Here is a 25,927-nt window from a genome sequence, read left to right as displayed (position 1 = left end):
AAGCTGCAAGTAAGTAAGCAGCCTCTTTTTTTTCCTCTTGGAGCAAAAAGCCCTTTTCATTATAACGATGGAGATTTATTAATTATTCTTTTTTTAACCCTGGTGATTTTGAAGAAAGGAAGACCCGTTCATCAATATTTTAATTGCAGCATAAATGCAATTAATTTAATTGACCCTCTATAACAAAAGCCCTTTTTTGTGGCTTCCTCTTAAATTTCTTTTTTGCGTTGCAGCAACACTATATCCTTGCAAGGAGGTGCAAAAGAGGTGCAAAAAAAATTTATTTGCAATTGTCAGTAATTACCGTAATTGGAGTTTCATCTCAGGAAAGAAGCGTAAGCTCAGTGTGAAATATTGTTTCTTTCTTTCTTTTTTTAAAAAAAGTTTCTTTTATTAAAACATTTAACCAAACAGAATAAATAGCTACATCAAAGAGAGAGAGAAAAGACAGAAAAAGACATTGTGGCTAATGAATGGCTAAACAGCAGTATGTAAACAAAGAGTTGACCATTATAAAAATGTGTAAATTATTACATTAATTATTTACATTTATAGAACCAAGTTCATTCAGTCATGTTAAGAAATAGCTAAAAAAATATTTTAAAAAAATTCTAAACCTAACGTTGATACTCTCACAATTTGTAGCTATTTATAGAGAAATACAGAGTTGGAAACAAACATAGTTTCTGTTGGAGATTCGAATTCAGCAGGAGCTTTTATTAGAGGTTGGGGCTCCTGAGCTTGTGCAGAGTGCAAGATGAATCCCAAGTAATTAAGTAGCAAAGGGGAAGGGGGGGAAAATAATCATACGGAAATTTGCATGAAGAATGCATAACTTTTGCCCAGCTCCCAACAAACTTTAATAGACATTTCTATTTATAGCAAAAATTATGTCATTTGTCCTTGCTCCTATCTCTCTATTTCTCCTGGTGTGCCGAAAGCTACTGCAGAAAGCTGACTTAATTTCCAACAGATTTACTTTCCAAATTTAGAACCAAGTTTATGACCAAGTCAGAATTTCACTTCATTACTGTATTCATGAAGAATTTCATTTCCCTCTCCGGCTTGCAGGATGTTCAGCAATTTATTTTATTTTATTTTATTTTGCAAAAGAGGTTCCTTGCACACTCGGCCGCTAGGAGTCAGTTGTGCAAAAACCTCAGCCTAAAAGCAATAATTCACCGACCAATTGCGATGGTGCTTGTCATTTCAAATCCATCTGTAGTAGTTTCCCCACCAAATTTAACGTCTCTGTAACTTTGATAGGACACTTTTCCGGGCCCTGGTGGTGGGTAGCTTCTAAGTAAAGGTGGGAGGTGTGTGTGGGGGGGTGTTAAATTTTTTTTTAGAGGGAGTTATTTCCTCCGAGGCAACATGAGGAAGAAGACGCCTGCTCAAAGCCAAGTCAGTGTCCTCCCGATGAGAAGATCGACACGCTTGCAACAGGAGAAAACTGCAGAAAAGGTAGGAACATTTTCATTCTTCCAAAGTGGAATTATCACACATGGACACACACAATTCTTTGTCTCTCCTAGAAGTGGCATGTGTCTTCCTCAACATACATGCAACATTTACTTTATTCAAAGAGACACAGAGAGAGATTAGATGATAGGTAGATAGATAGATAGATATTAAATGATAATGATAGGTAGATAGATAGATAGATATTAGATAAATGATAATGATAGATAGATAAACAGAAAAAGATGAGAGAGAGAAAGAGAGAGAGAGAAAGAGAGAGAGAGAGACACAGAGAGAGGCAGGCAGATAGCATATAGTTATGTAAATATATCGGTGGCCTAATACTGGCCTCTGTTCGTAATAAAAATTTGATTTGGGCTGTACAACCCTGTCTTCATTTACAAAAACCTCTTTTCCTCCATCTGTTGGACAGCTCCATTAGACCCTCTATAAACCAGGCTAAACAAAGATTCTTCCCCATCTCTTTTCCCTGGCTGGAGTAACGCAGTTTAATTCTGATTTCTTGATGGCCTGGGTCAATTTCTCGTGGCCAACCGCCACAGTTTCCCCACAAGTTATGGCTGGATTTTTCTAGCCCTTCCTTCCCTGAAGGGATTTTTTTAAAAAAAATGTTGGAATCGTTAAAAAAAGGGAAAGATTTTGCCTGATCCACCAGGGAGGAATGGTTGGTGAAGTTGATGCAAGTCGCTAAGATGGCTAAATTGGGGTTTGTTTGTTTTTGATTAAAGAAAAGACAAGAGCTACGGTTTATTGCTGCCTGGAAATGCTTTGTAAAAATATACGGGTAATCCTCCACTTACAACTGCAACTGAGCCCAAAATGTAGGTTACTAAGCGAGACAGTTGTTAAATGGGTTTTGCCCTATTTTACAACTATTCCTGCCACTGTTGTTAAATGAATCTCTATAACTTTTAAGTTAGTAACCAGGTTGTTAAGTGAATCTGGCTTCCCCATTGACTTTGCTTGGCAGAAGGTCGCAAAAGGAGATTACGTGACCCCGGGGGACGCTGCAACCGTCATAAATACGAGTTAGTTGCCAAGCATCTGAACTTTGATCACGCGATCACGGGGATACTGCAACGGTCATAAGTGTGAAAAACGGTCATGTCACATTTTTTTCAGTGCCGTTGTAACTTTGTTCACTAAACTAACTGCTGTTGTTGACTGTCTATGTTAGGTAGGGTTGCCGCCTCGAATGATTGATAAAAATAATAAGGGTCAGGTAAAAAAAATAAAAATAAAAATATCGTAGGCGGGCTGAAATCTTTTCTTCTGACTTGGCAGCTAGTTTCATTATGACGGTATCCATTTTAGGTTCTCTTTCATTATCCTTCTTGTTGTGACATTGTTTATTGCGTTTCCCTGGCTTTTTAATTTTGTTTTTAATTGTTGTTCTTTGTGGCGGCTTTGATGTTTTCTTGTTTTTTCACCTGCCTTAACAGCTGTCCTCAAAGGGCAGTAAATGAATTGCTAAATGTTTTCAGGAAGGACAGGATAATCTCGTCCGTGCAGGCAACGTGCATTTACTGTCCTCTTTAGATTAAAAAAAAAAAGCCAGAAGCCAGAGACAAAAAATAATAATTTTGTTCAGCCCCGAAATTCGCCCCAAGTTATATTTGATCGTAGCGCGGACATTTGAAGAAGAAAGCTGATTTTGCTTGCAGATAAATTTGCTTTCAGTCTTTGGAATTAAAAAAAGTCCAAAGTTGCTCGACTGAGTGAGGAACTTTTGGATACCCTTTGGGGTTAAATAACGTTGGGCAAGCTGGTCAAAGGGCCCAGCTCTCTTCGAAAAGCTTTCATATCTTGATTTCAAAGATTGTTGTGTGTGCGTTCAAAGGCAGAGAGAGAGACAGAGAGAGAGAGAGAGAGAGAGAGATGCCTTCATATTGCTATCTCTGCAGCTGCAGAAACATCTGTGCCCTATTTCTGCCAGGGGAAACTCCCCAGCCAACTAAATGAACACAAGTTTCTGTTAGGAAGCCCAACTAGCTGACCGCCGTTGACAGCAGAGTGGGTTTTCGTTTTTTTAAAGTTTCCTGAAAAAAATTGTAATTTTGGAAAGTACCCAGAAGATTATTTTTATGTATTTAGGTATTAATCCACCTTATGTAGCCACTGGTCTCGTGACACCTTATGATGGCTACATGGCAAGAATAAAGAATAATGTCGGAAGACTATGTGTGCTTCTTTATTCAAAGGCTTAACCAATCTGTCTCCATCTCTCCACCTCTCCATGTCCGTGTCCATCTCCTCATCTCTCCATCTCTATCTCCATGTCCATCTTCATATCCTTCATCTCTCCACCTCGCCATCTCCATCTCCACATCCATCTCCATGTCCATGTCCATCTCTCCACCTCTCCATGTCCATCTCCATGTCCATCTCCTCATCAGTCCATCTCTATCTCCATGTCCATCTCCACATCCATCTCATCTCCATCTCACCACCTCTCCATGTCTATGTCCATCTCCTCTCTTCATCCCTATCTCCATGTCCATCTTGATGTCCATCTCTCCACCTCTCCCTCTCTATCTCTGTGTCCATGTTCATCTCTCCATTTCCATCTCCACATCCATCTCATTTCGATCTCTCCACCTCTCCATGTCCATGTTCATTTCATCTCTTCACCCCCATCTCCATGTCCATCTTCAAGCCCATCTTCATCTCTCCACCTCTCCACCTCTATCTCCGTGTCCATGTCCATCTTCGTCTCTCCAGCTCATCACCCCCATCTTTCCATTTCTGCATCTTCTCATCTCCATTCCCATCATCCAAAGTCAGGCCCTGTAGACCTATTTATTATTATGTAAATTACATTAGTTGGTCAGATTGGTTGTTGCTTTCCTCCAAACACTTCCTAACTCATTTTATTCTCTGGAAGAAAAACGAATTGTGAACATATTATAATTGGTCTGTTCCCTCTCAAGATCAGCCAGAGACTGTTATGGTGTCAGCCTTTCAAGGTAGACCAAGTCAGGCATGATTGCTGTCTGTGTTTGTGTACATCTGTTGAGTGTTGTGTATTTCTCTCTCTCTCTCTCTGTGTGTGTGTGTGTGTGTATTTCTACACAGGAAGTGTAGACGCACCACCCACTGGAGAACACTTCCTCAATTTCCTGGCGCCGTTTTCTAGTGATGAGGGCTCATTTCTGATTAAACTCTTATGTGATTTTTGAACCACAAACCCAGAACGAGCCTCAAGATCCCAGAAGTAGAACTGACGACACCCTCCTGGTCCGAGAAAGCATCAAAGCTTACAAGAAGCAAGTGGATCCCACCAAGGAACCAGCAGATCCACCAGGAATTCCTTCAGAACCAGGAGCTCAGCAAGATGTCAGGCAACAAGCAGAGAAAGAAAAAATCTTAGTAAGTCTTGAGTTCACCTTAATTCCGAGGTTTGGTTTACCTTTCGTTCCAAGACATAGGAATGTAGGAAGAGCTAGTGGATTCCTGATCTGGATCCCCTTCCCTTCTCCAAATTAAGGATCAGGTTCAATTCGATGGAAAAGACACCAAATTATTCCCGGGCTAAGGATCTTGAGTAAATTTGCAAAAAAGCTGTTGGTATTGGTTTTCCCCACTTTCAGAGTGGAAGACCCACAAAATTACAAGCAGGGATTAAAAATTCCCAGGTTAGGTCGTAAACGTGGAGTATGCCAGGTCCCACCCAGACATTCATCCCATTTTCCTTTACAGCCCCTCTTTGTGAGGCTGAGGAGATTGGAGTTGAAGGAGGACCCTTCCCCACGACCAGAGAGGGGAAAGGAGGTAATGGGGGGTGGGGGTGGGGCAAAAGGCATGGCGAAGATCCGAGTTTGTTTCCGTCGCATCCTGAAGACAGATGGTTCATCCAGGGCCTGTTAGAGCTTCTGTGTCTTTGTGGTGAGGGCACTGTATTGTGTCACTTTGTGGTGGGCCCCCTGTAGAAACTGGGCTGAATTAAATTCCCCCCTCCCCAAAAGTTATCAGGCAGATCCAAAATTGGTTTGATCTTTATTGGCATTTTTTAAAAAAAATTACAATTCTTATGACCATAGGGGAAGCGGAATTTCTCTTGCTAACCAAGATGTTTACGTCTTATTTTACCTTTTTTGCTATTGTTGTTAAGCAAATCCGGCTTCCTCCACTGACTTTGCTTGTCAAAAGCCCGAATTCAAATTTGGGGGAGGGTGCAGAGAGAAATTTGCCTGCCTTTTCTTAAAAAAAAGTAGCTTCCAAGTTTGATTCGCAGCCGATAATTTAGATGGGGACCTTTGAGCAACAAACCAGTTTCCTAAAATAAGGGGCAGATCGGTCTTTCTGGGAGCAAATGGGTTATTGCTGTACTCTCCTCCAACCAGGATTAACGGTTTCTGGACAAGCCAGGATATTAAGTGGATCCCGAGCCACTTTTATCATTTGACTGAAAAAGTAGACCAGTTTTGGACCCCAATCAAATCAGAAACCATGGTTTGCAAGCTACGTCTGCTGGTTTACCCAACCCCACCCCAATCTTTTTGAGGGCCATACCTCAGCTACATCCTGGTGATGTTGTGGATGTTGTGTTCATCCAATGGAGGAAGTCAAATCATTTTTTCTTTCCCTCAATCCATAGTCAGAGACGCCAAACACTCAGTGGGAAGTGGTGAAGAATCAGAAGTCTCAGCTGCAAATCTTGGACACCTCAAAACCACAAATTGGTAAGGTTGGACATCCAGAAGACACAGCCACACTCAGCCTGCAAAGACCACTTGAAACCTGGAGGGAGCCGAGACAGGAGACCTGGACGGGAATCACCCCAAGAATTAGGGTGCCCCCAGTGAAGAAGATGGAGACCACCAAGTTGCCACCGAAAGCTTCATCAGCAAAAGAGGTCCACCAGAAATGGTTCAAGGTACATTGTGGGTCCTTGCTATCCGGAATTGTATAACCAAGTTCAACTCCCTCTCCCAATGGACATATTTCTTAAATCTCTCGGGACCCCTTCCAACTTTGAAAAAAAATTATGGAAGACCCCAAGGATGGTTGTATGGGTGATATTAATCGGTATCTCCCATATTGAAAATTAAAATGAGCAGGTTTGTGGAATACTGAGGGATTGATTCAGAAAACTGCCTGGGGTCTCCTGGGAGTTGAAGTCCACCCATCTTTAAAGCATGCTGGCTGGGGAATTCTGGGAGTTTATTTATTTATTTTATTTATTATTTAACTTATATACCGCCCTATTCCCGTAGGACTCAGGGCGGTTTACAGGGCAGTTAAAATCATGCCATACAAAAGTTAAAAATTTAAAACAGTTAATTAAAACCGTTAATTAAATTTAAAGCCCAAAATTTTAAAAAAGTTAAAACATTAAAACCCAATGAAAACCCCTCAGTCTAGGCCCGACAGCTCAAAGAGCCACGTTTTCAGGTCCCGGCGGAATGAGCGGAGGTAGTCCTAAGTTCCATCGGAAGTTGGTTCCAGAGGGCAGGCGCCCCCACAGAGAAGGCCCTCTCTCTGGGAGTCACCCGCCGGCAATCCTTCACCGGCGGTACCCTCAGAAGGCCCTCCCTGTGGTAACGCACAGGACGATGGGGAGTTAATGTCGGCAGCAGGTGTTCCCTCAGATAATCCGGACCCAAGCCATTTAGGGCTTTATAGGTCATCACCTTTGCCAGCAAATTTGGAAAACTCAACAGTGGCCACAGGATTGGAAAAGATCAGTTTACATTCCAATTCCAAAGAAAGGCAGTGCCAAAGAATGTTCAAACTACCGCACCATTGCACTCATTTCTCATGCTAGTAAAGTCATGCTTAAAATCCTACAAGCTAGACTTCAGCAGTATGTGGATCGAGAACTACCAGAAGTACAGGCAGGATTTCGAAGAGGCAGAGGAACTAGAGATCAAATTGCCAACATACGCTGGATCATGGAGAAAGCTAGGGAGTTCCAGAAAAACATCTACTTCTGCTTCATTGACTATGCTAAAGCCTTTGATTGTGTGGATCATAACAAACTGTGGCAAGTTCTTAAAGAGATGGGAGTACCAGACCATCTTATTTGTCTCTTGAGAAACCTATATGCGGGTCAAGAAGCAACAGTGAGAACTGGACACGGAACCACTGATTGGTTCAAAATTGGGAAAGGAGTCCGGCAAGGCTGTATACTGTCGCCCTGCCTATTTAACTTATATGCAGAGCACATCATGAGAAAGGCAGGGCTAGATGAATCAAAAGTTGGAATTAAGATTGCCGGAAGAAATATCAACAACCTAAGATACGCAGATGATACCACTCTAATGGCAGAAAGTGAAGAAGAACTAAAGAGCCTCTTGTTGCGGGTGAAGAAGGAGAGTGCAAAAGTTGGGTTGAAACTTAACATTAAGAAAACCAAGATCATGGCAACTGGCCCTCTCAATTCCTGGCAAATAGATGGGGAAGAAATGGAGGTAGTGACAGATTTTGTTTTCCTGGGCTCCAAGATCACTGCAGATGGGGACTGTAGCCAAGAAATTAAAAGACGCTTGCTCCTGGGGAGGAAAGCCATGGCAAATCTAGACAGCACACTAAAAAGCAGAGACATCACCCTGTCAACAAAAGTGCGTATAGTCAAGGCTATGGTCTTCCCAGTTGCAATGTATGGCAGTGAAAGTTGGACCATAAGAAAGGCTGAGCGCCAAAGAATTGAGGCCTTTGAACTATGGTGCTGGAGAAGACTCCTGCGAGTCCCTTGGACTGCAAGGCGATCAAACCGGTCAGTCCTAGAGGAGATCAATCCTGACTGCTCTTTAGAAGGCCAGATCCTGAAGCTAAAACTCAAGTACTTTGGCCACCTAATGAGAAGGAAGGACTCACTGGAGAAGAGCCTAATGCTGGGAAAGATCGAGGGCAATAGAAGAAGGGGACGACAGAGAATGAGGTGGCTGGATGGAGTCACTGAAGCAGTGGGCGTGAGCTTGAATGGACTCCAGAAGATGGTGGAGGACAGGAAGGCCTGGAGGAATGTTGTCCATAGGGTCGCGATGGGTCGGACACGACTTCGCAGCTAACAACAACAACAACAAGGTCATCACCAGCATGAGTTGAAGTCCACCCATCTTCAAGCATGCTCACTGAGGACTTCTGGGAGTTGAAGTCCACCTGTCTTTAAAGCCTGCTCACTAGGGAATTCTGGGAGTCGAAGTCCACCCATCTTCAAGCATGCTCACTGAGGACTTCTGGGAGTTGAAGTCCACCTGTCTTTAAAGCCTGCTCACTAGGGAATTCTGGGAGTCGAAGTCCACCCATCTTCAAGCATGCTCACTGAGGACTTCTGGGAGTTGAAGTCCACCTGTCTTTAAAGCCTGCTCACTAGGGAATTCTGGGAGTCGAAGTCCACATAAAGCAAGCTGGCTGGGGAACTCTGGGAGTCGAAGTCCGCCCATCTTCAAGTGATCAGGTTTGACGAAAGTGCTGTTCTAAATCAACCCGTCTTGTCTTCCCTCGTGTTTCCTCCTTAGCACAAGTTCTCTTGGCCTTCTCTCTTTCTCCTGCTCTTCCTCCTCGCCCTGATCCTTACTTGCTGGTTCGTATGGAAACAGGGAGCTCCCGTCTCGCTCCTGCTCGGAAATGGCTCTCCAATATGGAAAAAAATTACGACGCTGTGGAACGAGGAGGACGAATGCAGCGCGCAGTGCAGGCAAGGACAAAAACGTTGTCCGAGGTTGGTCCCAAACCTGGGTCAACTCCATCGCTGCTGATCACCCTGGTTTTAATTCTCTCTTCTCTGGTTCCTAGTTTGGCCCTTCTGGAGAGCATCCCAGACACTTTACGGTATCCATCTTCCAGTCCTCAAAATCCCAGCATTTACGAAGGGTGGATGGATCTCCTCTCGGGAGCCAACAGCGTCGTAGAAATTGCGGCGTTTTATTTTACCCTGCGGGACTCTGATTTACAAATGGACGATCCTTCGGCGAAGCCGGTCAGTTTTTCATTGGGGAGCAAAAAAAAAAAAAAGGGGGGGGGTGTTATAAAATCGGGTGCGGTCCCGTGATGTCTCACTTAACAAGCGTGCTGCTTAAGAATGAATATTACAATCCCTGTTGTGGTCGTACGTTGAGGGCGGCTTGAAGTGGAGTCCAAGCGTGTTCCAAGAGTTGTTTGAGAAGGAGAATTGAACCGCACAAATGAACAGCGTAACGTCAGAACGGGCTCAGCCGGCATCATCTAGGGCCAAGTCCCACAAGCGTTGTTGTTTTGTGTCACCCCACAGGGCCTGGAGGTGTTCAATATGCTACGCAGCCTGCCTTCCCGGGGGGTGAAGCTGGAGATAGCGGTGAATAGCCCTCAATCGTCCGAACAGGACACCGATGACTTGATCCGTGATGGTAATGTATCTGTAGTGAGATAATGGAATAACAGAGTTGGAAGGGACCTTGGAGGTCTTCTAGTCCAACCCACAGCTCAAGCAAGAGACTCTATAGTATTTCAGACAAATGGCTGTCCAGTCTCTTCTTAAAAACATCTATGATCAGGAAGGAAGGAAGGAAGGGAAGGAAGGAAGGAAGGAAGGAAGGAAGGAAGGAAGGAAGGAAAGAAGGAAAGAAGGAAGGAAGGAAAGGAAGGAAAGGAAGGAAAGGAAGGAAGGAAAGAAGGAAAGAAGGAAGGAAAGGAAGGAAGGAATAGAGAAATAGTGACAAGGAAAGAGAAAGAGGAAGGAAGGAAGGAAGGAAGGAATAGAGAAATAGTGACAAAGAAAGAGAAAGAGAAAGGAAGGAAGGAAGGAAGGAAGGAAGGAAGGAAGGAAGGAAGGAAGGAAGGAAGGAAGGAAGGAAGGACAGAATAACAGAGTTGGAAGGGATCTTAGAGGTCTTCTAGTCCAACCCCCAGCTCAAGCAGGAGACTCAGACAAGTGGCTGTCCAATCTCTTCTTAAAAGCATCTATGATCAGGAAGGAAGGAGGGAAGGAATAAAGAATAGCAGAATAACAGAACAAAAGAACAATAGAGCTGGAAGAGTCCTTGGAGGTCATCTAGTCCAACCCCCAGCTCAAGCTATCCCATTCCAGACCAACGGGTTCTCCAGTCTCTTCTTCAAAGCCTCCAGTGATGGAGCACCCACAACCTCTGGAGACATTCTTGATCCTTAGACAAGCTTCCCTCTCTAGCTTTTCAGGACGCCAAGACAGAGACCCACCACGTCTTCATTTTACGACCTGTCTTGTCAAAATCGTCAAAAACCACGAGTCGGACTTTTTCCTTAACAGGACAGAGCGACAGAGTTGGAAGGGACCTGCGGGACTGTCAGCCTGTGGGACGTTGGCAGCTGTAAAAAAAAAAAAGAGAGATATTTCTTTTACCTTTCGCTCTGCAGGCGCAGACGTGCGATACGTCCACATGAAGGAACTGACCGGCGGGATTGTGCACACCAAATTGTGGGTGGTGGATCAGAAACACCTCTACATTGGCAGCGCCAACATGGATTGGCGTTCCCTAACTCAGGTATCTCCCCCCCCACCCTGGGCAGCTGGGAAAAGAGGCAAAGGTGTCCCTTGAGTCACATCCATTTCTTTAGTGACCATTCAAAGTTACCAGGGCAGTGGAAAAAAGGGACTTACAACCGTTTTGCACGCTTGCAGCTGTTGCGCCATCCCCCTGGTCATAGGATCAAAATTCAGAGGCTCCGCAACTGACTCGTATTTACGACAGTCGCAGCGTCCCCGGGCTCACGTGATCCCCTTTGGCGACCTTTTAAGCAAAGTCAGTGGGGCAGGCGGATTCTCTTAACGACCGTAGAACTGCAGTGATTCACTTAGCAACCGTAGCAGGAATGGTGATAAAACGGGGGCAAAACCTCGCTTAACAAGCGTCTCGCTTAGCCACGGAAATTTGGGCCTCGGTTGTGGGCCGTTAAGCCGAGGATTACCTGTAGCATCTCTTTCCTAAGGTGAGTCGGCTAGGAGACACAGTCTCTTGGCTGACAAAAGGGGAACCGTGTCCTGATCTGGATCTGCAGGATCTGTAATCCCCCTGCTAGGAATCGACTCTTACGGGCGGTGGTTTCCTTTTGGAGATCCCAGCCTCTGAAGAAGTAAAGGTGGGAGATTTACCTGCCAGGTGCAAACACATTCTTTTTTCCTCCTTAGGTGAAGGAACTGGGAATTGTAATCCACAACTGCAGCTGCCTGGCAAAGGATCTCCACCGGATCTTTGCCATGTACCGGATCTTGGGCAAAGAGGGGGCCTCCATGCCCGCCATCTGGCCCAGGGACCTGGCAGCCAAATCCAGCATGCAGGAACCTCGGAAAGTTCAACTAAATGGGGTAGAGGCCCAGGTCTACATTTCCGTAAGTGTGTTTAAGATCCTGCAATTGGCTGGACTTCACTGCTAGATCTCCTCGTCCTGCCCAGCCAGGGAGGAGAATTACGGCCCTTGGAAGCCACAAATCTGGAGATGAGAAGTATAGCAAGTTGGCCAAAACAATCCGAAGAGAAGCTGGAAGGGACCTTGGAGGTCTCCTAGTCCAACCCCGTGCTCAAGCAGGAGACCCTATCCCATTTCTGACTCTGCAGTCTAAAAAACCTCTGCTAAGGGAGCACTCACAAGCTCCGTTCCGCAGGTTAATGGTTCTCACTATTAGGTTTCTAGTCCTCGTGGCTCAGGTGGCTTTCAATCAATGCAGAATGCTGGAGATTGAGTCTGAGAATTTTTAAGCACAAAGAAAAGTTTGTCTCTGTGTGTGTGTCTGTGTGTGTGTGTGTGTGTGGGTGTGTAGGGGGGCATTGTAACTTTAAGAAAAGGTCGTAACGAGCTTGGAAGAAATCCGGTGTAACTTTGCACCGTCGTCCTTAAACGAGCGGTCCTAAGTTGAGAACCTATGGTTTAAATTGCTGAAAAGGCTAGTTTTGGGAGCAAGGAATGGCTTCGGCTCCAAGGAAAAGAGGCTTTCTTGAACTCCCAAAGGAGGCTAAAGTGCTAATCTTACCTCTATTAACGTTTTACATGAAATATCTCTCGAAACGGTCTAAAAAGCCCCAGATCTCCTTCAGAGGTCCTTGAAATGTGGTAGATTTCAACGGCCGTCAGGTCGGGACCTGCCAAGCTGAGCTCTCTGGCCTTCCAAGTTCCCCTATTTGGAGCCAGGGGAAACAGGAGGTGGAAATGAGGGGCCTGTGTTTCACACTTTGCCGTGTTGTCACTTTTGGGATGCAGAGTTCCCCGCCGGCCCTGTGCTCCACCGGGCGAACTTCGGACCTCACCGCCATTCTGAGCATCATTGAAGACGCCCGAGAATTCATCTATATTTCTGTGATGGATTATGAGCCTCAGTGTTTATACTGTGAATCGAAAAGGTGATATAATTGCCTTCCCTCCTTCCCATCTTCCTTCCTTCCTTCCTTCCTTCCTTCCTTCCTTCCTTCCTTCCTTCCTTCCTTCCTCCCTCCCTCCCTCCCTCCCTCCCTCCCTCCCATCTTCCTTCCTTCCTCCCTCCCATCTTCCTCCCTCCCTCCCTCCCATCTTCCTCCCTCCCATCTTCCTCCCTCCCTCCCATCTTCCTTCCTCCCTCCCTCCCTCCCACCCATCTTCCTTCCTTCCTCCCTCCCATCTTCCTTCCTCCCTCCCATCTTCCTTCTTCCCTCCCTCCCATCTTCCTTTTTTCTTTCTTTCTTTCTTTCTTTCTTTCTTTCTTTCTTTCTTTCTTTCTTTCTTTCTTTCTTTCTTCCTTTCTTTCTCTCTCTCTCTCTCTCTTTCTCTTTCTTTCTTTCTTTCTTTCTTTCTTTCTTTCTTTCTTTCTTTCTTTCTTTCTTTCTTTCTTTCTTTCTTTCTTTCTTATCTGGCCAACCATCTCCCATAACATACAACGACAGCAACCATTAAATAAATGTAAACAATCTTAAAACACTAAACGTAAATAAAAATATAAAAACATAACAAGCCAAGATTAGGAGAGAAAAAAAGGCACCTAAGATATACAGCCACCTTTCAGGCTCCCCGTAGAATATTGTAACTCTCTGTCCCCCCCCCTTTTTTTTTTTTGCTTTTCAAGGTTCTGGCCTGTCATTGACGATGCGTTACGGACCGCAGCCTGCGACAAAGGCGTGAGGGTGCGTCTTCTCATCAGCTGTTGGCAGCACTCGAGACAAACCATGTTTGTCTTCCTGGACTCGCTCACGGTCCTGAGGAGGAAACCCCTCCACTGCCCCATCGAAGTGGTGAGTCCTCCCTAACCTCTTCCTACTAAGAAAACCCACAGGGTTAGAAACTTCGGAATGGTGGAATGAGAGAGAGAGAAGAGAGAGAGAGACAGAGAGAAAGAGACAGAAAGAGAGAGAGAGAGAGACAGAGACAGAAGAGAGAGACAGACAGATGGAGAGAGACACACACACAAAGAGAGAGAGAGAGTGAAGAGAGAGAGAGAGAGAAAGAGTCAGAAAGAGATAAAGACAGAGAGAGACAGACAGAGAGAGAGACAGACAGACAGAAGAGAGAAAGAGACAGACAGATGGAGAGAGACACACACACAAAGAGAGAGAGAGAGTGAAGAGAGAGAGAGAGAGAGAGAGAGAGAGAAAGAGTCAGAACGAGATAAAGACAGAGAGAGACACAGAGAGAGAGAGAGAGAGAGACAGAAGAGAGAAAGAGACAGACAGACAGATGGGGAGAGACACACACACAAAGAGAGAGAGAAGAGAGAGAGAGAGAAAGTCAGAAAGAGATAAAGACAGAGAGAGACAGAGAGAGACACACAGAGAGAGAGAGAGAGACAGAAGAGAGAAAGAGACAGACAGATGGGGAGAGAGACACACACACAAAGAGAGAGAGAGAGAGAGAGAAAGAGTCAGAAAGAGATAAAGAGAGAGAGACACAGAGAGACACAGAGAGAGAGAGAGAGAAAAGAAAGACAACAGAGAGACAGAGAGACACAGAGAGCAGGAATGGAGAAAGAGAGAGGGAGGGAGGGGGAGAGAGAAAGAGGGAGAGAGACAGACAGAGAGAGACAGAGAGGGGAATGGAGAAACAAAGAGAGAGAGAGAGAGAGAGAAAGTCAGAAAGAGATAAAGACAGAGAGAGAGAGACAGAGAGCGGGAATGGAAAAAGAGGGAGGGAGAGAGAGAGAGATGCATATAATTCTTTGTTTTTCCTTTCTCAGAAACTCTTTGTGGTTCCTGCAGAAGGGAGAGAAATTCCTTACGCTCACGTTAACCACAACAAATACATGGTGACGGACCGCGTAGCTTACGTTGGTACGTAGCTCTCATGTGGAATTTCATTAACAGAACAACAGAGATGGAAGGGGCCCGGGAGGTCTTCTAGTCTAGTCCAACCCTGGCTCAGGCGGGAGAGTTTTGTCCCATTTTACGACCATTCTTGCCACGGCTGTTAAGTGAATCGCTGCCACGGTTGTTCCCTAAGCGAACGCCGTTAAGTTGAGGATTAGCTGAAGTAGGGCTGCAGAGGGCATATCAGCGGACCTTCTTCTTTCGTTCTCCGCCTTCAGGAACTTCTAACTGGTCTGAAGATTATTTTCTCCACACCACCGGAGTGGGGCTGATCGTCAATCAGAGCGAGGCGGCTCCCGAAGCCCAAAGTCACACTTTGCGCCAGCAGCTGGTGGACGTTTTCCTTCGGGACTGGGACTCTCCGTACACTCTCCCCCTTGAAAACCACTCGCAGTGTGTGAAGAGGTTAAGAGAGTGAGGGGTCCCTCCCCCCCACCCCAAAGAAAAGGGCTCTAAGGCTGGACTGCTTCAAATTCCTGGCCGCCAAGATTGTCCTTGAAACGGCCTGTGGTTTAAAAAAAACACACAAAAAAACTCGGTGCGCTTTTAGGAAAATGTCGGGCTGCTTTTGCGTTCTTCAAGCGTTGTCTCTCCGCGTTCACCATCTCTCCCCAGAAGAGAGGTTGGAAACCGCTGTGGCTGATCGCGGTTTGGGCCTCTGAGAAGCTTCCGGAGCTGAAGGACCAAGTTAGGGATAGATCATCATGGAGAAAAATCTGCCCATGTGGTCACTAAGAGGGGGACAATTTGATGGAGCTACCTCCCTCCTTCGTTCATCCGTCATCCAACCGTCCTTCATCCATCCATCATCCTTCACCTGTCCATCATCCATTAATCCAGCGGGGGGGGGGGGCATCTTTTGGGCACCAGGGACCGGAGATTTTTTTCATGGACCGGAGGGGATGTGGTTTCACGTGCTTCCTGCATCCTGTGGGTGGGGCTTTGCTTGTTTGCGTCATGCAGTTTCTGGCACGCTGCGGCCTGGTGCCGGTCCATGGACCAGGGTTTGGGGACCCCTGCATTAATCCATCCATCCATCATCCAATCTATCTATTCTCCGACATCCATCCATCATCTATATATCAATCAATCCATCCATCATCCATCCATCCTCCACCAGCTATCTATCTCTCTATCAAAGCATCCAATCTATCCATTCTCCGACCTCCATCCATCATTTATACATCCAATCCATCCATCCACTTACCCACTCACCCATCCATCCATCTATCTATTCATCCATCCTCCATCCATCTATCTATCCATCCGTCCTCCATCCGAGAATCATAGTGGCCCAAATCCAGTGGGAATCTGTGGTCCTTCGGGTGTTTCTTGGCCAATGGCAAGGAACTTTGGAAGCCTGTAAGGAGAGGAAAATATTGCCCACTTTGCTTTCGAGGGATTCAAATCCTGCTCTCTGTGATCTTCTTCTTCCCCTGAAAAAAATATTCTTTAAATTATCTATTTCCTTTTGAAACTTGAAAGAGCACATCTGATTTACTGCTCTGAAATGTGTCACGTGGCCAGGTTGGCAATTTGCACAGAACAACCTGCCTAGATTCGGGCTGCAATACTCTTCATGCTCACAAGAGGGTGGCAAAACAATCCAGTGTTTTTTTTAAAAATCTCTCTCCGCTGACCTCTAGTGATCGTCTCTGGTTCCTGCAACCCCAAAATGATCATCCGTTTTCTTTCTTGTGGCATTTCTGTTTTGGAAACTCAGGGATTGTGTTAGGGATGGGGAATTACATGCCTTAATCTGAATGTGCTATAAGCAGTTTGAAAGGACATAGCTTGGCAGAATTTATTTTTGATAAGTCAAATACTTTTTTTACAATAAACACATTTTTAACACCATCTGCCTGCGTTCTTGTTGTACTCCACTTAATTTGGAGCCAGTTTGGTGGTGAATATTATTATTGCTTTAGAATAATTATAATAATATTATAGAGTAATGTATAATTACTCTTAAAAGTTATCTTTTGAATGATTATACAGGAGGCCCCCAACTCTTCATCTCAACGTTTATGAAGCTTCGAATTCTTCCATCGAGTGTCATGTTTCAAAAAACTAAAATCTATGTATAAAAAACAAAGCCAAAATCTAAAAATAGGGGCGCTGGTGGCTATACAGTAAGAGAGTAACAGAACACAGGTAGTCCTCCACTTACGACCACGGTCTTGCCCAACGTTTCTGCTGCTGAGAGACATTTCTTAAGTCAGCTTTGCCTCATTTCACGACTTTCCTTGCCACAGTTGCGAAGAGGATCACTGCAGTTGTTAAATTAGTAACACGGTTGTTAAATGAATCTGGCTTCCCCCGTTGACTTTGCTTGTCAGATCCCAAAAGGGGATCACGTGTCTCACACACACACACACACACACACACACACACACACACACGGGACACGGCAACCATCATAAATGTGAGTCAATTGGCAAGTGTCCGAACTTTGATCATGGGGTTGCTGCAATGGTTGTAAGGGTACCGCCGGTCAAGGATTGCCGACGGGCGATCCCCAGGGGGAGGGCGTTCTCTGTGGGCGCGCCTGCCCTATGGAATCAACTGCCAACGGAACTCCGGACTGCCCCCAACCTTCGTTCATTTCGCCGGGACCTAAAAACCTGGCTCTTTGAGCTATCTGGTCTGGACTGAGGGGTTTTAATGTTTTTAAATTGTGGTTTTAATTTTTGGGGGCTAGACTTAATTTAATTTAATTTTAATTTTATATTGGATTGTTTTTAAATTTTGCCTTGTAAACCGCCCTGATTCCTTTGGGAATAGGGCGGTATATAAACCGAATAAATAAATAAATAAATAAATAAATAAATAAATAAATAAATAAGTATGAAAAACAGTCATAAGTCAACGTCTCTCCTCTCTCTCATTCCACAATTTTATAGTTTCTAACCCAGGGCTGAAAAGTAACTTTGAACGGTCACTAAGTGAAGTGTTGTATGCCCAAGGACTCCCTGTAACAGAGCTGGAGGTGACCTCAGAGGTCATCTAGTCCAATCCCCTGCTCAGGCCAGAAACCCTATGCCATTTCAGACCAAATGGCTGTCCAGTCTCTTCTTCAAAACCTCCAGTAATGAAGGAAGGCAGGCAGGCAGGCAGGCAGGCAGGATAGCAGAGTAACAGAGTTGGAAGGGACCTCGGAGGTCATCTAGTCCAACCCCCTGCTCAGGCCAGAAACCCTATGCCATTTCAGACAAATGGCTGTCCAGTCAGCCCCAATTTCCATTTAGGAGGGTCCCCGTCCTCTTTTTCATGGCCCTAAAGCGGGTGTGTGCTTGCGTATACGTGTGCGACCCCTTTGCTTTGTATGAAAATAAAGTCAGAAACGGGCCTAAAATGCGCTTTCAGGGCTACTGCGCCTGCGCAGTTGAGCAAACAACAGCGCCTGTTCCTTTAAGGCGCTTTAAGCATCCTTGCGCGGCTCAGCCAATCAGCGGAGAGGAACGTCGCAACATTGAGCCGCGCGAGGCGGGGGGGGCGGAGTCTCAACGTTCCATCCGGTTGGGAAGCGCTCCGCTTGGGAGGATGTTCTATCACGTGAGTTTAGCGGGGACGTGTGAATCTGCGTGACGCGTGTACGCGCCAGGACCTTGTGTAGGGGATGCTTAGAGCGGGAAACGGTGGAAAAAAACCCGGTTGTGGCGTTCGCGGGCCACAAAGCGCTTTTTTTTCTTTACACGTGTTGGACCAACACGTTAATGGTAGTCTCAGCTTTTTCTGGGCGAATATTTTTATTTATTTATTTTAATTCCATTTATATCCCGCCCTTCTCCGAAGACTCAGGGCGGCTTACAAGCTTAGCAGTAGCCTTCATTCTATGTATATGCCTGCTTATTAGGGCTTTCACACACACACCCAAGCGGCATGTCTTTTAAGGACATTTTTAGGCTATAATACACGTGTTTTTAAAAACGTCACCAGGTTCTGGGCTGTTTTGGGCCCGGAAATCGCCCTTTTGGACCAAACATAAAAGGGTGTATGGCTTGTTTCCATCGTAGTTTATTGGATAAGGCACGACGATGGAGTAGTAGCAGAAGGAAGATTCAGGGACTTAAAAGTAGTTGCAGTTAGGAGTAGGAGCAGAGGAAGCTCTTTGTGTGATGTTGTGCCTATTTGCAAACACGGGTTCTGGTTTGCTGTTCTGTTGGAATTTAATAATAATTTAAAGACAAAAGAAAAATCTACTTGGTAGTCGTGGCGACAACTGAATTAAAGATGAGCTGGAGGAAAATCATCACAAAATGCAAAGACCTGCAAATAGAAAGAGGGCGAGTGTGGCGAAAGAAAGCAAAGATAGCCCCAATAAATTAATCAGAGTAGAGGTGGAAGGGACCCTTGGAGGTCTTCTAGTCCAACCCCCTGCTCAAGCAGGAGATCCCTTCCTCCTCCTCCTCTTCTTCTTCTTCTTCTTCTTCTTCTTCTTCTTCTTCTTCTTCTTCTTCTTCTTCTTCTTCTTCTTCTTCTTCTTCTTCTTCTTCTTCTTCTTATTCTTATTATTATTATTATTATTATTATTATTATTATTATTATTATTATTATTATTCTACCCCATTCCAGACAGGTGCCTGTCCAATCTCTTCTTGCAAACCTCCAGTGATGGAGCAGCCACAACTTCTGGTGGCAAGCTGTTCCACTGGTTAATTGTCCTCACTGTTTGGATAATTCCAGGTTGCTTCTCTCCTTGACTAGTTTCCATCCATTGTTGTCTTGTTTGCTAGTGCTTGGGAAAATAATTTGACCCATTCTTCTTTTGGCAGCCCCTCAAATATTGGAACACTGCTATCATTTCCCCCCTAGTCCTTTTTTTTCATTAAACTAGACATACCCAATTCCGGCAGCCCTTCTTCATACGTTTTAGTCTCCAGATCTTTTGAGTAATTAATACATTATTTATAGGCACCTTGGGTGCAATTCCAAAAATGTCTGGAGCACCACTTGAACGCCGTCGGCGTTGACAAATTCACCATCGGTCAATTGCAAAATGACAGCTTTGCTTGGAACAGCTGACATGCTGCAACAAAGCTTTGACACCATCAAACAACAATATCTGCCTATCCAGGTCCTTGGGGGAGGATTGAGATTAAAAAAAAAGCCAAATCCAGTCTAAACATCTGGCTGACTGGGCAAGCAACCATAATAATTTATTTAAATCTGTATGCTGCCCAATTCTCAACGGTTGCGGGTGGCTCAGAACGATCAAATTGCAATAAAACCCAATGAAGCATAAAAATATGCATGTTCTTCCCCTGCCTACCTCACAGGGATGTTGTAGGCAACTTCAGAGGGTGTAGTTTCTACGTAGGCTGCCTTGAATTGGGGGGGGGGAGGAAATGGGGGTATAAACATTGAAGCTGACCTGTTGATCGTGGCTACAGTGGCTTTTTCTGCTTTTTGCCACCAGATCTCCTTGGAGCATGAAATCCTGTTGCACCCTCGTTATTTCGGGCCCAATCTTCTCAACACGGTGAAGCAAAAGCTTTTCACTGAGGTGGAAGGGACCTGCACTGGCAAGTAAGAAGGAAGGAAGGTCCATTTCGGGGGGCGGGGGGCGGCGGCTTGGTCTCCTGTATCAGTAACGGTTTGCATAAAAATATTTTTTTTAAAAAATCCCAGCTCTATCCGTAAAACGCAGCAATGTGTTTTCTTAATTGCTTTCCACAAAATTAGCAATCTGTTTGATGTTTATTAGAGTTTTATACTGCCTTTATTACTTTATAAGTAACTCAAGGCGTTGAACATATTTAACACTACTTTCTCCTCCTGTTTTCCACACAACTACAATCCTGTGAGATGGGTTGGGCTGAGAGAGAGAGAAAGAGAGAGGTACTGGACAAAGTCACCCAGTCAGCATTCATGCCTAAAGCGAGACTAGAACTCACCGTCTCCTGGTGATTGGTCCAAAGTCACCCAGCAGGCTTTCATGCCTAAGGCAGGACTAGAACTCGCTGTCTCCTGGTTTCTAGCCTGGGATTTTAACCACTGCACCAAACTGCTTTTCCTTATCTAAATATCTTGGGGGCGGGGGAAGGAAAACAGCCAATAATTCATGGTGGGGGAGGGAAAGAGAATTAGCTTTAATGTCAGGATTCACTTCTCACTTCCAGGTATGGCTTCGTCATCGCTGTGACCACCATCGACAATATCGGAGCCGGCGTGATTCAGCCGGGACGTGGCTTTGTTCTTTACCCGGTCAAGTACAAGGCGATCGTCTTCCGCCCATTCAAGGGCGAAGTGGTGGATGCCATTGTCACTCAGGTGAACAAGGTAAGGCCGTAAAGAGAATTCCCCCCCCCCCCCGAAACATTCCTGAAAAAAATCCCTTTTTTAATTTCTGGCTTCTGCAACCCAACCCAGGTTGGCCTCTTCACCGAGATCGGACCGATGTCTTGTTTCATATCCCGACATGTGAGTAGATCGGAAGGAGGGTGGTAGGGTGGACGGTCCCATGTGGAACGGGCCCGGGAAGTGAAGGATCCCTGCCCACTGTTGATCCTGGATCCTGGCTCTCTCCGCAGTCGATTCCTTCAGAAATGGAGTACGATACTAACTCCAATCCGCCCTGCTACAAGACTGTGGACGAGGTGGGTCTTTTTCCTTCCTTAAAGCATGCTGGGCTGGGGAATTCTGGGAGTTGAAGTCCGCCCATCTTAAAGCAGGCCGGCTGGGGAATTCTGGGAGTTGAAATCCACAAATCTTAAGAGCGTGCTAGCTAGGGGATTCTGGGAGTTGAAGTCCACCCGTCTTAAAGTGTGTTTGGAAAACACAGTCTTAACCACTACACCACATTAATTCTTATTGTCTTGGTGATGTTCCCTCTGCTTTTTTTTTTTTACCCCCAAACCAGGACATTGTTATCCAGCCAGAAGATAATATCCGATTAAAGATTGTGGGGACCCGGGTGGACAAGAACGATATAGTGAGTATTCCATGAGAGAGGGGGACAGAATTCCTGTTCTGGAAATTGGGGATTATATGGGGTCACTTTAGCAGTTTTAACCAACCTTCCTTCCTTCCTTCCTCCCTCCCTCCTTCTTCCTTCTTCTCATTTCCATCTACCTTCCTTCCTTCCATCCCTCCCTCTCTTTTTCCCTTTCTTCCTCTCTTTTTCTTTTTTTTTTTTTTTGCAGTTTGCCATTGGATCCCTGATGGACGACTACCTGGGTAGGTCTTTTGAATTTCTGGCCAAGTGGTTAAAATATGCTCCGATTTGGGTAGCCTTCTTTTGAAGAAGAAAAAAAAAGGGGGGGGAAGTGGAGAGAACAGGTAATCCTCAACTTACGATCGCAAGTGAGGCCTGCATTTCTGTCGCTAAGCAAGACAGTTAAGCGAGCGAACCACTGCCCTTTCGTTAAGTCGGCCCCACGGTTGTTGAAGTCAAACTGGCTTCCCCATTGTCAGAAGGCCCAGGAAAAGGAGATCAGGTGACCCCGGGACGCTGCCACCGTCATCACGACAAGCCAGTTGCCGAGCATCCCGAATTTCGATGGGCTTGTCACCAAACGAGCGTTTTGGGCTCGCAAAGAAAGACAGTTTCCTACAGAGCCGTTTTTTTTTTAACCTTGCCTTTTTCGCTCTCTCCTCCAGGTCTCCTGAACTGAAGTTTCATTTCTGCTCTTCTGGCGTTCGGTCCTTCCTCACAAAGAAAGGTTGGCGGGCTGCTGTTTTATGGGAAAGTAGGGACCACTTGCAGCATCCCTAATCAAGTTGAGAGCACCGCTGAAGATCCACGGGTCTTCCCGTTGCTTTTTTTTTTTTGCTGGAACCGACTGTCTGTGTAAGCCCCCTTTTGGGGTCATTAAACATTTTCCTGTTCTCTCTCTGGGTGGCCTCCTTTTTCAGTTCCTTGGGCAAATTGACATTTTGTATAGGTCTCCATTCTCACTGGGTGGCTTACGACTGCTTTTTCGTTTCCTTGCAGAAAGGAAACGTTTAGCATTGAACACCCCCTTCTAGCCTGAAAGTGGATCCTTTTATGATCTATTTAGGGCATTTTAAGTCTTTTCACAGCAATTTCCCAACATCACAGCTTCCCAACCATCTCTCTGTGTGTGCAGATGGTGGCAAGCAGGCCAACACCCTGGTTAGAGAGGCTGTGGGCAGATCCCTGAGCAGAGTATCCACCTGAGGATCAACACCCCCACAAGGAGCTTCTGATGCAAGATCTGTTTTTTGACCCGTGAGATTCCTCCCAGGGGGAGGTGCACCGTTCCTGGAGGTACTGCAATACCAGGCCGATGCTTGGAGTGGACGGAGCAAGCCCCTATTCCATCTCCCAGTTCCAAAAATCCATTTAATATGTAGTCCTCAAATAGAGGACATATCAGATATTAAACTGATAAGAACAGATACTACACTTGATCTTAGCCAAAAGGCCGAGAAGCGATACCGGAGGAAGGCGGACGGGGCCCGAGACTCCCGTGCGGGGGGTCCTCCAGTTTACGGGGAGCACGAATGGCTTGCAAAGAGATCCCAGTTTAAGATCAGTGGATCGACTCTGCCCGGCTCTTCGCCTGGGCTGGACTGCAACTGCATCTCCTGTGGGGCGATTTGGGGGTGAAAATGGGGGGTTCTCTCTCCCCACTGCGTGTTTCCCATCATGCCACCTGGCTGTCCTGGCGGCCACTGGTGGAGCATTTGCATAAGGTGAGTCACCTTCTCCGTCATTCTCCGCCCCTGTCATTCCTCAGCTGGCCGAGGGGGGCACTAGCACCCCCCCTTCTCTGCCTGCACAGCAGGCCTGGAGAGCAGAGACGGGCTTGGGGGCTGGGCTGCTTCCCGCCCAGGGTGCCCCCCACCAAATCTCTGCTGCGGCATCTCCCGAACACGACCCACCAGCCCAGCATGATGGGCACAGATGTCCTTCCCCCCCCTTGGCAGCTGCGGTTTGAGCATCACACGGGCACTCCAGGCCCGAACGTCCATGCCACTTTCCTGGCTCTGGGTTCTGAATTACGGAGGGAGTATTTGAAAGAAAGAAAGAAAAGATAAGAGAGAAAGAGGTAAGAAAGAAAAAAAGAAAAGGAAGAAAGACAGAAGGAAAGAGAGGAAGGAAAGATAAGGGAAGGAAGGAAGGAAAGGTCCCAAGAAATACAGCAGGTTGCCATCTATTCCAACGCTCCAGATGTTGGGTTCAAATGTTGTAAGTTGAGGACTAATAGAACTGCATTGAGTCAGTTTGGTCATATAATTTAAGGCAGCCCGTGGGCCAGATCCATCACGTGCACACCAGCGCCACCCCCAGGCAAAAAACCCCATCATCAAGTGACGCTATTGAGTTTGACACCCTTGGATTAAGGTATCAAACTAGTAAGTGGGAGACAGTGAGTTCTAGTCCTGCCTTAGGCATGAAAGCCAGCTGGGTGACTTGCGAGTTCTAGTCCCATCTTATCCATGAAGGTTGGCTGGTTGATGTGGAGCCACTCCTCTGTCCCAGTCCAGCCCACCTCACAAGGTTATTGTGTGTAGGGGAAATAGGAAGGCGTGTTGGATGAGTTTACCCCCTCCAGTTATTTGTAAAAATAAAGACGGGATATGAATAAATAAATATTCTTTTCTCTAGCTATAATATCCACTGAGTGTTAAAAGCTGCTTGCTTTATTCCCCGAGATGGCAGCTGTATTTTGCAAGAAACGGTAAACCAAAATTAGTGCTTTTGTGTGTAAGTAAACAAAAACCCCTTCCATTATGTGCCAGGCTGCTAATTTACTTGCTACAGTTTTTATGTTTTCTGTAGAGGAAACTCAGCCACTGAAGCAGCAGTTTAATTGTGTTGTAATTTATCCAGCAGACACTCGAAGCTTTTCAAATGCAATTTATTATACAGAAACAGAAATAAAAAAGGGGGGGGGGGCGGCAGTACTTGCCCAAAACAGAAAACAAGCCACATAAAAGGAAACTCAAGCTGCCTCAATTTAGCAATTGTAATTTAGCTAGATTAAACTGGGCTTATTTAAGCGGTGAAATCAAGCTGACGCACCAAAGAAACTTCTCAAATTATATTCAATCATCAGTAGATGCCAAATTTAAATGCTGTAGGATGCCATGAGATTTACTGATCTTTTTAAAAATGGCATTACCTTTTTTGCTTAAAAGAAAAAAGAAAAATGTACACTATTGGTGAAAGCTTTAACTCGAAAAGTACATATGGGAACTGGCAAAGAAATACATCAAATTAATTCGTTGGAGATATTTTTCCGACAGTCTTTTGAAATCAGTCCTGGGTGTCTTTTTCATTTTCTTTGCTGGAATTCATTTTTCTTGGTTACACCTTAATCCCTTGTCAAAAAAAGAAAGAGCCAGGAGAATTAAATTAGCAAAATAATGGCGACGTCCTAACACAAAACGAAAAAACCACATTTTCTACCCATGCATTGCAAACCCCAAATCTCTCAACCCTTTGTAACCTAGTAGCTTACATGAACTCATTTCCCCAAAGTTATGTGCACCGATTATCCAAATTAATTTTTTTTACTGTAAATTTTCACTTTCTTAACCATTTTTAATTCTGTCTTTCTGTCCGTGACTTTGCAAGTGTTCTATTTATGTTGCTGTAAAATGCCCAGAGTCCCTTAAGGCAGATAGATGGGTGGTGTAGAAATGGAATAAATTCAACAGGCGTGGATAAAGTTTGCATTAAAGGTAATCCTTGACTTACAACTATTTGTTTAGTGAGCATTTGAAGTCACAAGGGCACGGAAAAAAAGGGACCCACGGCCGTTTTTCACACAACTGCTGCAGCATCTCCGTGATCAAAATCTAGACACTGGGCAACTGACTCATATTTATGACGGTTGCAGCGTCCCAGGGTAACCATCTTTGCGACCTTCTGACAAGCAAAGGCAATGGCTAACCCGGATTCACTTAGCAAGCGTGTTGACTAACTTTACTAGAGGGATTCCCTTAACACCCGTGGCCAGGTCGGTCGTAAAATGGGGCAAAATTCACTTAACAACGAAAAACTGGGGCTCAGTCTTGGCCGTATGCCTAGGACTACCAGTACAGTAATGGGGAATTAGCCAAACGTGTCCCAGTGCTTGAGGATAGAACCAGCAGATGGAAAAGCCGCTGGCACCGAAGACATGACACAGGTCAGTATGTTTTACCTCCGCACATTACAGAAAGGGATACAGGCACATCCGATCCTGCCAAGAAAGGGAGGCTTTGATTTTACTGGAAGGAAGGAAGGAAAGAAGAAAGGGGAGGGT

General features: G+C 45.4%; 4 protein-coding genes across 7 annotated transcripts in view; 3 read left to right on the top strand and 1 right to left on the bottom strand.

The window, feature by feature from the left end:
• Window positions 1–25,927, bottom strand: part of LOC308675483 (dapper homolog 1-like) — a 126,626-nt gene that overhangs the window by 22,216 nt on the left and 78,483 nt on the right. The gene's annotated exons all lie outside the window — the stretch shown is intronic.
• On the top strand, window positions 784–16,562 carry LOC308675476 (5'-3' exonuclease PLD3-like). Of its 3 annotated transcripts, XM_081340837.1 has the most exons (13): window positions 788–1,464; window positions 4,675–4,851; window positions 5,182–5,253; window positions 6,080–6,358; window positions 8,946–9,124; window positions 9,223–9,406; window positions 9,698–9,812; window positions 10,798–10,925; window positions 11,570–11,770; window positions 12,637–12,776; window positions 13,472–13,637; window positions 14,576–14,669; window positions 14,924–16,562. In XM_081340837.1, exons 1-13 carry the CDS (start codon window positions 1,375–1,377, stop codon window positions 15,121–15,123), a joined length of 2,025 nt encoding a protein of 674 aa, XP_081196963.1. In that variant the 5' UTR covers window positions 788–1,374; the 3' UTR covers window positions 15,124–16,562. The 3 variants fall into 3 exon arrangements, with proteins under 3 accessions (XP_081196965.1, XP_081196963.1, XP_081196964.1); XM_081340838.1 differs by lacking the exon at window positions 5,182–5,253 and having other exon boundaries at window positions 792–1,464; XM_081340839.1 differs by lacking the exons at window positions 8,946–9,124; window positions 9,223–9,406 and having other exon boundaries at window positions 784–1,464.
• Window positions 18,208–23,782, top strand: POLR2G (RNA polymerase II subunit G). Of its 2 annotated transcripts, XR_014028134.1 has the most exons (9): window positions 18,208–18,260; window positions 20,125–20,234; window positions 20,828–20,987; window positions 21,078–21,128; window positions 21,239–21,304; window positions 21,568–21,639; window positions 21,851–21,884; window positions 22,308–22,497; window positions 22,778–23,782. XR_014028134.1 is itself a non-coding variant. In XM_081340840.1 (8 exons), exons 1-8 carry the CDS (start codon window positions 18,249–18,251, stop codon window positions 22,319–22,321), a joined length of 519 nt encoding a protein of 172 aa, XP_081196966.1. In that variant the 5' UTR covers window positions 18,208–18,248; the 3' UTR covers window positions 22,322–22,542. The 2 variants fall into 2 exon arrangements, 1 of the variants encoding a protein (XP_081196966.1); XM_081340840.1 differs by lacking the exon at window positions 22,778–23,782 and having other exon boundaries at window positions 22,308–22,542.
• LOC308675497 (uncharacterized protein C11orf98) overlaps window positions 25,909–25,927 on the top strand; it is a 4,541-nt gene continuing 4,522 nt past the window's right edge. The window contains exon 1 of the mRNA XM_081340887.1: window positions 25,909–25,927. This exon is cut by the window's right edge and continues 1,377 nt beyond it. The gene's annotated coding sequence lies outside the window, so the exon portion shown is untranslated.

The sequence above is a fragment of the Vipera berus genome (genome assembly GCF_964194415.1).
Source record: "Vipera berus genome assembly, chromosome: 16".
In the NCBI taxonomy this organism is placed as follows: Eukaryota; Metazoa; Chordata; class Lepidosauria; order Squamata; family Viperidae; genus Vipera; species Vipera berus.
This window is presented reverse-complemented; position numbering and strand designations above follow the sequence as displayed.